This window comes from Pteropus vampyrus, unplaced genomic scaffold, assembly GCF_000151845.1.
Source record: "Pteropus vampyrus isolate Shadow unplaced genomic scaffold, Pvam_2.0 Scaffold310, whole genome shotgun sequence".
NCBI lineage: Eukaryota > Metazoa > Chordata > Mammalia > Chiroptera > Pteropodidae > Pteropus > Pteropus vampyrus.
The window spans coordinates 2137304-2151332 of NW_011889091.1; the positions used below are offsets into that span (position 1 = coordinate 2137304).

At 32.6% G+C, this 14029-nt stretch overlaps 1 protein-coding gene and 1 long non-coding RNA gene across 4 annotated transcripts in view; one reads left to right on the forward strand and one right to left on the reverse strand.

The window, feature by feature from the left end:
• The window catches only part of ERCC8 (ERCC excision repair 8, CSA ubiquitin ligase complex subunit), a 36472-nt gene extending 25333 nt beyond the window's left edge, over positions 1-11139 (forward strand). For all 3 annotated transcript variants that reach the window (XM_011377359.2, XM_023521639.1, XM_011377360.2), the window contains 3 exons: positions 427-624; positions 4618-4698; positions 10171-11139. In XM_011377359.2, the coding sequence (XP_011375661.1) occupies positions 427-624; positions 4618-4698; positions 10171-10239 (348 nt within the window). In that variant the 3' untranslated portion in view covers positions 10240-11139. The remainder of the gene's footprint in view (positions 1-426; positions 625-4617; positions 4699-10170) is intronic.
• The window catches only part of LOC111730368, a 23787-nt gene extending 10401 nt beyond the window's left edge, over positions 1-13386 (reverse strand). The window contains exons 1-2 of the long non-coding RNA XR_002776657.1: positions 11785-13386; positions 2442-2517 (exon numbers count right to left, since the gene is read on the reverse strand). This is a non-coding gene — a long non-coding RNA (uncharacterized LOC111730368). The remainder of the gene's footprint in view (positions 1-2441; positions 2518-11784) is intronic.
• Positions 13387-14029: the final 643 nt, after the last annotated feature.

The following is a 14029-nucleotide window of genomic DNA, read 5'->3' on the forward strand; positions in this document are numbered from 1 at the left end:
AAAAAAAGAATATCTTTGTATTTTGTTGCATAGTAAACTATTTGGCCTTTTAGAAAGAATGACCAAATTACACTATGCCATCATGTTTATCTCACTTGTACCAGTATTGAGTTTCTTATGGTTTCTTAAAATCTTTGATAATGGTTTAAATGATTCTTCAGAGTTGCCTTAATTTGCATTTTTATTTCCGTCGAGGTTGAAATGTGAACATTTGCTTTTGTGGGTTTTTTTTGCTGTTTGTATTTTCCTCTTACATTTATGTCATTGGCCCTTATTTATATTAAGACATTGGTCATTTTCCTTAGATTTATAAGAACCCTTTTTATAGTGTATTCTAATATTTTCAGTAAATATTCCTTTCAGTCTTTGTTGTCTTTTTAATTCAAATTTAAGAAGTGAATAACTTTATGATTTTACATCTTACAGGTGAATTATGGAAAAGTTTGTAATGACAGTAGAAAAGGATTGAAATTCACTGTCTCCTGTGGCTGCAGTTCAGAATTTGTTTTTGTACCATATGGTAGCACCATTGCTGTTTATACAATTTACTCAGGAGAACAGATAACTATGCTTAAGGGACATTTTAAAAGTGTTGACTGCTGTGTATTTCAGTCTGATTTCCAGGTAAGGATGATACTTAAGGGAATTTAAAATGTTCAGATAACTAGCTTGCCGGACTAGTTGTATATAGAAGAGTAAATTGCAATTTCATTCTGAGTAATTATATTTTTAATAGAGGTTAATACGGGATATATTTTTAGATGTTATAGGATGTATATCTGAAGCAGTATAATACTGTATAACTTGACTGGGATAAATTCATTATTTTGCGTATGAGCTTCATTTATTTGACTGCTGAAAATCTCTGGCAAATTAAAATAATTTCTTGCAAACAGTCTTTTGGGAAAGAATAGAATATATGTGTCTAATCTCAAAATATAGCTTGTATATCTTGATTTATGTATGTATGAGTCTAAGGTTTTCTCTCTTTTTCTGCCAATGACTAATAAGTTTGCTTTTTGAGTTAATGCAACTTATATCATTTCTTAAATACATACCTATAGCTGTTGTTTAACATCTTGACCTTTCTCTTTCATCTCACCAATGGAGCACATTGATTTTTCAGAGAACATTTACACAGATTTACTTCATGTTCTCCTTTAAATGAGTTTCTAATATAGCAAGACTGTTGGTATTTTCCTTGTCTATGGGGAAAATGAGGCTCATGAAAGTTTAATAGAATGAAAATTATTAGATTATTTGAGCTAAAATGAAAATTATTGGATTATTTGAGCTAGGAAGGACTTTAAGTACCAGCTCTTATTCATTCATTTATTTATACTGATTACTTAATTTGTGTCTGACACCATACTGTAAGATACACAGGGCTGATTTTTCAGCCAGCACACATCAGTATGCTATATTTATTATTAAAATATTCAAATACATATCCCACTATTTGTTAAATAGCTGTTGCACCAAGCCCCCTAAGTAACCTCCAGCATTACCCACTTCCCCAGGGCTTCCTAAACCTCACCTCAACCCAACAACTAAAAGAGACCTTCAAGACTCTGCTCTTACTTTATGGCTAGTATCTCTTCTGATTGACCAGTGTCTTGATGTACCAGTTGTTAAATATTTTCAGTGTTACTTGCGGGAAAAGAAAATTAAAGCCGCCAGAGAGGGGCCATGATTTGCCTCAAACCTGCAAGTAGTTTTTGACAGAGAATGATTATCCATTCAAAGAACTTTTTAGAATACTGTACCTTTTTTCTTGTTCAGAGTCATTTAGAGACAAAGCCAAGATTTAACCAATGTTTTCTGACTATAAATTATTACTTTCCAACAAATCAGAGCATCCTAATAATCGCGTCTACAGTGGATTAAAGTGTGCCATGATACTGATTCCCTTCAGTCCCTGGAATAACTGAGACAAGCCTGGGTCAGCCAGAAACCTGGGGCCAGTTGCCTCCTGACAAATACCATTTCTATATTTGCTAAGTACTTAGAAAGATTTTAATCACTGTACTTCATCAGAAAGCATCCAACTCTTATCTCATTCCATCTACTATGATTTCTGAAAAGGAAGATAATTATAAATCTCAAAAGTAAGGGAGTAGTACTTTTGCATCTGTTTAGCAGCAGAACCTTTTTCCAAATGAAATATTATGCAAAACTCACTCTGAAAACAAACCTGATATAGTAATTCTACCAGGAATATAAAAATCTGACAAGGTATATGCAACATCAAAATAATGATAATAATGGATTATAACCCATTGACTAAAATAGAGATCCACAAATCTGGTATAAGTAAGTAAACTAATTAAAGTCTGATGAGGAATAGGATATTTACATATCTCAAAGTACCACCTTAAAAAATATTAATTAAAAAGGTAAAATGAACGATTTTACCTTGAAAGAGCCCGGCAATACATTACCTTAATGAAATGATCAAAGTTAATGTCCTAGTTCTGGGACATCAGTTCTGTGATACTCCTGGCAAAGATGTATCACCTAAATTTAGTCATGAGAAAGCATAAGACAAACAAAATTTGAGGGACATTCTACAAAATAACTGGTATGTATCTTCAAAATTGTCATGGTCAGGAAAGCCAAGGAGAGACTAAAGAACTGTTCCAGATTATAGGAAAGTAAAGAGACATGACAACTCAGTGTAGCATATGATTTTGAATTGGACCCTTTTGCTATAAAGGACATTATTGGGACAACTGGTAAAACCTAAGTGGGTCAAAGAATTAGCTGGTAGTAATATATCAATGTGAATTTTCTGAGTTTGTTGGTAGCATTGTAATTATGTAGGAGAATGTCCTTGTTCATGGGAAATATACACTGAATGTTCAAGCATGATAGTACCTCATGTTGGCAACTTATTCTTGTGTGTTTCAGGGAAAAACAGTCTTTTGTGCTGTACTTGCAACTTTTCTTTAAACTTTGAGATTGTTTTTTTTATTTTTAATCCAATATCTCAAATGAACCGTTGCACTTAGCCAAAAACTTCAAGACTCAATTCAAATACCTTCAAGTGAAGTCTTTATTAATCATTCTGATTGAAGTTCTGTCTCTTCCAAGCTCTCTTTATATATTTACAGAATTGCCTTTACATATCCATCAGTGTAGCAGTGCGTATCATGAACTGCCTTTTAAGCTTATTTGACCAAGTTATCTTGGTTATATATCTTGTCTTCTCAAAAAACTAAATTACTCAATGTCACTGAACATTTGAAAATATTTTTGTATTATCTATAGTTAATGTAACCATATATTTTAGATTTAACAATACAGTTACAGAATTTTGTTCCATTTAGGAAATTTGATCATGTATAATTAAATTAAATTTAATTTTTTATATCTATATTTCCTATAAATTCATAATCTTATTTTCTTTACCCAGAACTCTTACTTTTTTTTTTTTTAGAAAAATACTAATTGTACTAGGCTTAAATAGTTTTTGAGATGAACAGTAATAAAAATAATTACATCCCAGAGCAGGAAAGAAGTTATATTGTTAAAAATATTTGTGTAATAATCCAGAAGTATATTTGTGAGGGGGAAAAAATCAGTCAGAGTTTTACAACCACTTAACACTCTAGTGTTTCGTTTTGTTTTTTTAATCCTTTTCTCTTTTGCCTAGTAGCTTTTTTTTTAATGGACCTAAGTTTTATATCCTATTTTTTTGCCTTCACACTATGAATATTTGGTTTTATCCTATTATTTTCTTTTGACATTATGAGTATTTTCCTATGTCATTAGTCTTCAAAAATAAATTTAATGGGTATATCATAACCAGTCATATAAATGTTACATAAATTTATATAAATTAATACCCTACTTGTAGACAATTATTTCTATTTTTATTATAAATATAATACTAATGATATCCTTGAATTTTATTTATGTCTTTGGCACGACTTCTTAAAAATGCATTCAAAAACTTTTGATGCATATCGAGATTCTATTCTCCAAAAAAGATGATCCCAGTTTATGACCTCTTTACGAGAGGATCTGTTTCATTGCCCCATAGGAATGTTTTCAATACTAGCAAATATAACATTCCTTAAGTTTTGTTGAGAATGGAAATGAAATGAACATGGTTCTGCCTTATGCAAACAGCATATGCATAAAGACATTGACATAGACTGTGCATCAACTCAAGCTTCCCCTTATAAAATAAATATTTTGTGAATTTTTGGTCTATTTTAGCTAGAAACTCATGTGGTTTCTCCTTGAAGTCTTTATTAAAGCTCAGTTATTGACAGAAAAGGACAAACTCTTTACTTCATCCTTTTTTTCTTTCTCTACTCTGACATTTGAAATAGATACTATGATTGATAAAAACCATTAGGATGTTGAATGTTTTTGTAAATTTTCACGTTAGCAAGCTTCAACTTATCATAATACTGTTTTTTAAATATAAAATGAAGGTTTACTAAATTAAAAATAAAAAGTTATCAGCTCAGTTTTTTGGAGTAGGAATAGAATTAATCTAATTGATCTAACCTAAGAAAGAATCATTGAAAAATTGATATAGTTTGTTTCAGATTGGTACTAGCTTTAAGTTTACCCACAATCACATCTTTCCTTTCTGTGCTATAGGAACTTTATAGTGGTAGCAGAGATTGCAATATTCTTGCTTGGGTACCATCCTTATATGAACCAGTTCCTGATGATGATGAGGTAAATATTATTTGTACAAATTGTAGTTACTTTTAAATCATAAATTAAAAAGTTTTATTAATTTTATATGAGAGACTTTTAAAGCACTTCTTGCTATTTTCTGATGTTAAAAATAATTTGTCTATTATAACACATTTGGAAAATTCAGACAAATATTAAAAGAACACAAATTTCTAAAGCTGAATTAATTACTGTTAACATTTTTATTTACTTTATTCTTGTTTTTCCTATTTCTATTTTTAACATACTAAATATTGTGCTTGGACATACAGCTTGGCATCTCACTTAATATTGTACAATAAATCTTTTACCATGTTATTAATAACTATTGTTTTTAATAATATGGCATTCTGTTATTTATATGCCACAGTTTACTTAAATATTTACTCACTTGGTGACATTTCTTTTGATCATTACTAACAAATTAAGGTGAATAGCTGTTCATAAATTGTTTATATTTCTGATTGCTTGTTTGGATAAATTCATAGTAGGTTTATCTCAAGTTATCATGTATGACATTTTTAAAGCTCTTTATTTACACTGTCAGATTTTACCAGTTTATATTCCTCTTAGCAGTCCGTTAGTGCCTTAGAGTATAAATTGGTACAAATATGACAGTGTGAATAAAAAGCCTTAAAAATATGAGGAGTAAACAAAATGAATAAGAGATGATCCCTGATCATAGTAGTAGTTTCTATATTTTTTACTTTTATGTCCAGCTGTCTATAGGTGATTATTTTACTGACACTGTTAATCATCCCCATTTATCCTTACCAAAGATTATTTTACTAGGTACTATTAATCATCACCATTTCTCCTAATTTCTAGGATATTAAAAGTTAATATCTAAAAACCAATATGTATAGATGTAATTTTTTTAAAGTTGGAAATATAAATAAATGTAGTTAGAAACACCTTACGTTAATCTTACCTAACTCATAGTAAAAATAAAACATCTTAAATAGAGATGGAAGAAAGTTATTGCTAAAGCACATTTGAAATTCTAAAAACATTTTTCATATATTTTGTTTCTTTATGAAAACAGGACTTTGTCCGAAACCACATAGGAATGAATTTTTATGGAGGTGGTTGATAGCATTTCGCAGTTATCGACAAAATGTATTTCATACCTAAACTTGCAACTGCTATGGTTTACTGCAGTGTAAAGCTGTGAAATTTTTTTTTTTTTTGGCCTTAATCCAAATGAAAAAGAAAACACGTACAATGGTAAATCTTCAAGCAGCTGGCCAAACGCTGTATGAATACTTGCAGATTTCATCACTTGTCTAATTCGATTTCTTATGGCTTTGCTTAGTTTCCATGTACAGCTGCTTTAAATGAATATTCTTCTGTGGAAAGCTTAATATGGTCAAATAGTTTGGTTCAGCCATTTATTTTACATTATTATTTGCTTATTGTGTCCTGCTGTTTGGGAATTACTATATACATTAAATCCAACTTATTATAGTGTAGGCCCTATTAGGAAGTATAACAATCATTTACCAAATGAAAACAGTAAAAATAAAAGTAAATCTAGTATGACTTATGCTTAGAAATAGGGTATTAGAAGAAAACTAGAATACTTAATTTATAAAGATAGTATATGATTCTGATGATTTATTTCCTTATTTTATAGTTATAGTGGTAGTTTGAACTTCTTATCTAGAAGAATTTTTGTATAAGAAATTAAGCTGTACAAATAGAAAATCAAATAGAGATATACAATGTTAGCTTTAATTTTTTATTAAATTTATTGCAGTGACATTGGTTAAAAAATTATGTAGGTTTCAAGTGTATAATTTGGTAATACATCATCTACACATTGCATTATGTGTTCACCACTCGAAGTTACATTGCCTTCTGTCGCCATATATTTGTCCCCCTTTACCCTTATCTACCTCCCATCCTTCCTTCTGGTAACCACTAAATTATTGTCTGTGTCTATGAGTTTTTGTTTGTCTTGTTTGTTTGTTGCTTTCAGTTTTATATCCCACATGTAAGTGAAATCATATGGTTCTCGACTCTTTCTGACTTATTTCACTTAGCATGATAATCTCAAGATCCATACATTTTGTCACAAATGGCAGTATTTCATCTCTTCTGATGGCTGAGTAATATTCCATTATATATATGTACCACATCTTCTTTATCCAGTCATCTATGGAAGGAAACTTTGGTTGTTTCCATGTCTTGGACATGAGTGAATAATGCTGTAGTGAACATTGAGGTGCATATAACTTTACAGATAAATGCTTTCAAATTTTGGGGGTAGATAACCAGAAGATGGATTGCTGAGTCATATGGTAATTCTTTTCTTAATTTTCTGAGGAACCTCCATACTATTTTCCAAAGTTAGCTTTATTTTTAAGCTTAAGAGCTATAAAAGCTTATCTTTTAAAATTTACTGTTTTACACTTTAAGATAGCCATCATTCTCATATTACTATAAAATGGTAGGTGCTAAGATTATTTTTACAAAACTGTAGTTTGAAAGATTCCTGTGAATGCAGGTAGAACACGAATGTGATGATATAGATCCTATAGAGAAGTCCATCTTCATGAGTCCCTTATTCCTTATATGAATATTTACTGTTTAACTCATATTTAAAAGTTTTTCATCTCAACTATCAAATAAATGACTGCTGCAGTTTCCCAGAGTGGCAACACAGTTCAAAACAAAACAAAACACATTTATACATACACACTCAGTCTTTAGTTTCGAGTAAATTAAAAAATAATACTGGTAATGGGTTTAAATCACAGTTTTGCCATTTATTAGTGATCTGGGACAAGTTTATTATATTGCCAAATATTAGAATCATCAAAGCAAAATTGTTCTTAGGTTTTCTTTCAGATTCACCCTTGAGATGAATAATCAGCCAAGATAATCCCTTATGGGTGTTTCTTCTAAGATCTAAGAGGAGGAATTTAGTTCTGTCCTAAGAAACTGAAAAGTGTTGCGTGTAGGGACAGATTTTATGGTCTTTAAGCATAAATCCTGTTATTTAATTTTCAGGCTGTTTTACCATATTCTAAGGAGTTGCCTTCCTTTTGCCCCCTCATCCTAAAATTTACTCATGGTCAAGGCAAGCCTGTATAACTTAAACAGTTTTCTTTTCTGAGAACTATAGGTCAGCTACATTACAATTTAAATCTGACTTCTTACCAAGAATCTTACTTTATTTTGACAGTCACACAATACATAGCTGTTTTATTTACCACTTTCTGACACAGACAACACTATATTCTGCCCATGGAGACTTTCTAATAATTACCAGCAAGAAATTTAGAATTTATCAAGATTGTATTTGTGATAGATGTTAAGTTTCGTTTCGTTCTTCCTTTCCATTATTTGGACCTGGACTGGAGGATCCCTCTAAACTCATGCTTCCCTGTCTCTATAACATTCACAACTATCTGTCAGTAGAACAGGCTACCTGATAAGGTAGAGATGGATATATAGAGCATAGAAAGGATGGATCCTGGAAGGAGATGTAGAGAAAATTGAATAGTTGGTAGTTACACTTAATAATTGAGTTTCAAACAATAATATCTGTACTACATCCATATACATCATTTTTACTGTAGCTTTTAACTATAAGTTTAATTTTTTTCTGATTTTTAGCAATAAAATATGCTTACAATACTGTAGTGCATTCATATTGTTATCATTTATTACTATAAACAGTAAAGTTTATATACAGCTGCATTTTGATTTTCACTTCATTATTTTCATTTCTTTGCTCACTATAGCAACAATAATTTACAATAAAATGTAATTTTGCCTCTCTGTTGAGCCTTCAAATGAAATTAAAATGTTTAATAGGTACCATAGTGGAATTAAGAGGCATGACTTTTGTATAGGTTAACCATCCAGGGACGTTTTGGGTAGGTAACTAAGGCAGAGTTAAAGGCTTCTAAAGATAGAGTAGGGAAGACGAATCACCCTAACCCCCAAGACAATACATCTTTGAATAAACTTTCACTAAATAACCTAACTTAATAGTTAAATTATAAACCCAGAAAGATAGGAAATTCAGTAAATGTTTGGATAAAAGAATAAATTAACAGACTTCAGTATGCTACTCTTTCAAATCCATGAATTGCTGCTAGGAAAAGTGAATAGTTAGCTGAGGTTCACTAATAGTTTTGTATCTGGACATTTGGTGTATAATGGAATTTTTTTTGTACAAGTGACGATAGCCAACATTAGGTTCAGTAATAGCGACAATAGCCAAATCTAGGTTTTAGTAATAATGCATTGTAATCTATAGCTTTATTAGCTATAATGAATACCTAAATTAATATATTGTTTTCCAACTATTCTGGCTGATACTAGGGGTAGTTACTGGAAACACCTACTTTTTCTACTGTTATCATTGTTTGAATTATAATATTCTAAGTCACCATGTTCATCAAAAAGGAAATGAGCACTCTCAGACATACAGTCAGGGTTACTCTTGTCAAAAAATATTACTATATGTTGTAAAAATCAATACATGTAAGATAATTTGAGTAGTTTTGATGCTAATATATTATTGGATTTTGAGTCTGAACAAACTTGTAGCAAATGTAAAAGTTGCAGAAGTAGTAGTAAAGCTGGCTCATAATGCCCACATACTCAGAAAATGAGACCATCTTAAAGTCCTTTAATCATTTGTCAGAGCATAATATGGTAGCCTTTCAAAATATTTTCCAAAAAAGTGAATCAATTTGAAATACCAATTTCTGATTGCCTTTATAAGGTCTGGCTCTAAAGTGTAAGAGTACCATGATGTTTTGTTGTTTTAAATAAACACCAAACGTTTGCGGTTGTTTTTTTGTTTATTTGTTTGGTTTTTTTTTTTGGTCAAAGAAATCTCTCAAGGAAACCTTTGTACTAATGACAAACATGTTAACCATTTCTGACACATTTTGCATGTGATTCTGAACTACTTTACTAGCTATAAAAAAGTGAATAAATGTCACAACTTAATAATTCAGATTACTTTTTGAGCCCAAAGTGGTATTACTAAGTTTGATGAACACCTTACGCCCCCCATATATGGATATTTTGCTTATGTATAAAAGTCAGGTCTATCCAAACAATAAAAGTTACCAACATTAATATTTTGGGCGGTCAAGTCAGACTGTAGACCTGAGTTCAGTCTTAGCTGCATGGATGTTAATATGCTACTACCTTCTCCAAAGAGTTGCAGAAATGCCTTGAACAATAGCAGCATGTGTGCGTGCGTGTGTGTGTTTGTTTAAAGGGAAACATGATTTGGATAAAGTCCGGTATGTTAATTTAAAATGAAGTTACATTATCTTGTATGTGGAGTGTTTCTTACATTACTTTTGTTTGAAATTAACAATATATCATTTCTTTCAAAATAATCTAATTGCTTTTCATCTGATATATTTTATAACTATATTGTAAGCCTAAAATTATGAGGTGGATTAATCAAATCTTCCTTTTTTTACTCCTTTTTAGATTACAACCAAATCACAGTTAAATCCAGCATTTGAAGATGCCTGGAGCAGCAGTGATGAGGAAGGATGAATGTCAATCCTAAGTACCTTTATGTCTGTTGATGGAACTTTTGAAATAGGACTGTTTTGTTTTTGTTTGTTTAACTGTCCAGTGACACCTAAATTAGCCCTGAATTTGGGTGATTTTTTCCCCTGATGTTTTAAAATGAGGTTTCATGTGTCAGATGGCACCTTGTATTTGCATGAAATCCTGAAATACCTTTTCTGTGGTATATTTAATCAAAACATGTCTTCGTGATCCCAGTTGGTATGGCCTGGGGTAGCCCCTCTTGCTGCAGTACAAAGAGACGAGTCATGGCTCTGCCAAGTGGGACCGTGAGCCCACTGTGTGAACTTTAAGATGCAGTCTCCAAAGATGAGCACGTGAAGGTTATCAGCACAGAGTCTCTCCTACTGGCTATATTACCTTGTTCATTTTTACTTTAAAGGAAAATTTTACTGAGGATGATTATATCAAAAATAATTGTTGAAAAGTCATTTTTTTTTATTCATGCATTCAGTTTTTGCAGCGATTTCATTTAGTCGACCATTGTCTAGTTTTATGTTAAATGTTTTTTGAACTCAGTTCCTTCCACTGTCCAAAAAGTGTATCACAGGTGTTTTTTAACTTGAGGAAAATCCCACGTTTCCTTTATTTTCATGTGTCAGATGGCAGCTTGTACTCATGCTTCAACTCCCATTCTCTGAATGTTAAGATGTGACCAAGTCCTGCTTCATTCATTGAGGCAGAAAATGTCCAGACAGGGGAATCTGGCTTAACCATGAAATGTTGTCATAAAATTTCTGTTTATTGTCTACTCTTCTTGTGTTATAACCCACAAGTGATTATCATGAAACTAATCTCATATTCCCTTTCTTCCTGATTCTTATCAAAAGGAGACCAATAAAGGAGGTTTTTGTGAGTTTTTAAGTGTGTGTTAGGCCTCATATCAGATGTTTCTAGCCAAATGTTTTACATATGTTTACTTTATAGTTGATTTTCTTAAGCCCCTACTGTTTACTCTCACTTCCCCACACCCCTTGGTAAGGATGCTTATGACCTTTGAGAATACTATTGAAATTGGAAATTTTTTTTTAATTTTAAGGAAGAAGAAATTTTCCTCCAGACCACAAATAATTGTATTACCTCTATCTAGTTATATAAATTTAGTCAGTCCTCCATATCTGTGAGTTCCACATCTGTAGATTCAACCAATTGTGGATGAAAACTATTCCCCCCAAAAGTTACATTGTTGCTGACATGTACTATGTAGTTAGGTCTATGATGGTTGTGTCTGTACTGAACACAGTTTTTTTTTTCCTTGTCATCATTCCCTAAACAATACATTATAACAATTATTTACATAGCATTTATATTGTATTAGGTATTATAAGTAATCTAGACATGATTTAAAGTATACGGGAAGGTGTGTGTACTATGCCATTTTACATAAGGGACTTGAGCATCCTGAGGATTTGAGATTCATAGGGAGTCCTGGAACCAATCCCCTTCAGATACCAAGGGACAGCTTTATACATGCTCATTGTAAATAATTGAAGCAACATAAAAACTTACCAAAAAATGTAGTGGTCACACAGAATCATACCACCCTAAGGTAACGACTTCTAACATTTTGGTGGCCATTCTTCCAAGCATCTGTTTATGACACATATAATTATAAATAACAGGATGCAGTTGTTATGGAAACTCCTCTCCTCCCACATCAGCACCTCCCTCCCCATTCCTTACATTAATATTAAAACAGTTTTATATCTTGACCCAATTAGAAATTCAAAACTTATATAGTAAATATACTAAAGAATTTATATAACAGATATAAAAGAGACATTTATGGTAGATTACTGCGATGTTAATGTAGTTTCAAATCCATTGGGGCCCCATACCCAATAGCCAATATTATTAATATTACTGATTGTATTCAGTCAACCACCAGTAAATATTTTTCTCTTGTAGATTTGGCTAACATGTTCTGTTCGGTGCCTGTTTCAATAGCCTCTTAGATGCAGTTGTCTTTACCTTAAAGTGCCAGGCTACCTATCGGGCACCTCAGCAGCTTTATCATTGCAGATATTCTTTGCAGACAAGATCTCAACTGCATCCACTTTCTTCCAGGAGCACAGGTATGACATTATATTGATGATATCTTCTAAGGAGACTCATTTAGGATCTATAGGTCTAACATCTTTTAGTACTTCTGGGGTTCTGATGGCAACACTTTATTTACAATTTTTACTTCCAAATTAAAATCAGCAAGCACTCCTGTCAATCCCCTTCATTAAAGAGACTTTGGCTATCTCTCATCATGCTTCCTGGAGTCTCTGGACCTCTTAGGGTGGTCATACATTGCCCAAAGACTTCCGATGCAAGAAACTGCCCCTCTTGGCTTCATACTACACTTTTTTAAATCAATAAGTAAAATACATGATGGGCTCTTTGGAATATAAGGGCTCTCAGCCTATGACACTCAGCCCTTGACCTGTAACCAGCTGTTTATTAAGCTTTGGATCATGGAAACAGTACATCAGAAAGGTGGCACAGCTACTAAGGCCTCTTTAAGACAGGATGGAGCCAAACCTGGGCTCTCCGGCATATTCCACTTGCATGAGGATATGGCTTCCCCTGTCCTCTGTCTCTTGCCAGAGGCCAAAGTGCTGAAGAGTGCCACCCCCTCCCTCAGACCATATGGCTACCTGGGATATCACTTGGGATTATCTGAATGAACAGCAGTGGGAGTACCTAGACTACTCACATGGCATTGCCGACCATTGTACATGATGGAGCTCAGTGGAATATTGCTGCTTTCCATCTCTTAGCCAGGATGTCCTTAACAAAGGATGGAACCCAGGAAACAACACACTTGGCCAGATTTTAGGCAGTCATCTTGGTGCTGGATGCCCTGGCCAACAAGTAGCCCTATCTTCACATTTATTATAAACTGTTATACTATTGCCCAAAAGTTGTCCCTCTCAGGAGAAACAAACAAACTTTGAGACTCTTTTGCCTCACAGATATCCAAGATATAAATAAAAATTATACATCTCCACATATATTAAGGCCATAATAGAAGGCCTTGCCAGTATACTGTATCCCTTTTAGAGTTATAGACGTTACTGATGATAACCAAGAAGTATATTTTACTTCTTAAAATGCACAACACTAGCCTTTTAAAAAACATATTTGATAGAATTTTCATTTACCTAATTGGTCCCAAATAGCCAATTTAATTGAGAGACATCATGGTAAATTTATACCTACATCAACTTTAAAAAACTTTCCCATCACGCTTTCTTATAGGTTAAGAGGGATTTACATTGCCTCATGTTTATAAAGACTCATTGTAAGTGAGGCCCTTTTTATAATGTCTTCTCCTATCTTTATACATTTTTTATCATTCCCACATCTCAGAAGGGCTAGAGGCTAGATCTAGGGTAAAGCTCTCCTGGGACCCATTAACCAGGTTGTCTATGGACCAGACAGCTGCTCAATGTGATATGGGACCCATTTGAACCTAAACTTCTACCAGAAACCAAAAAGTCTGTCAAGTACAGATGTACAACTTTCTTCTGTTGACTGTTGATCTTATTACTACTAGTCTGAGTGCTTTCATTAATTCTGTGGACTGTTGATCTTATTACTACTAGTCTGAGTGCTTTCATTAATCTGGAGGTCTCTTTGTTTTCTACTAAAAAAAAAATGCCCCTACACTCCCATGCCTAAAGGGAAATCTGATAGAGGTTACTAGTATCTGCTTCATATCAGTCAAATCCTTCAGCCCTATGAAAAAGAACTACTTATTTTC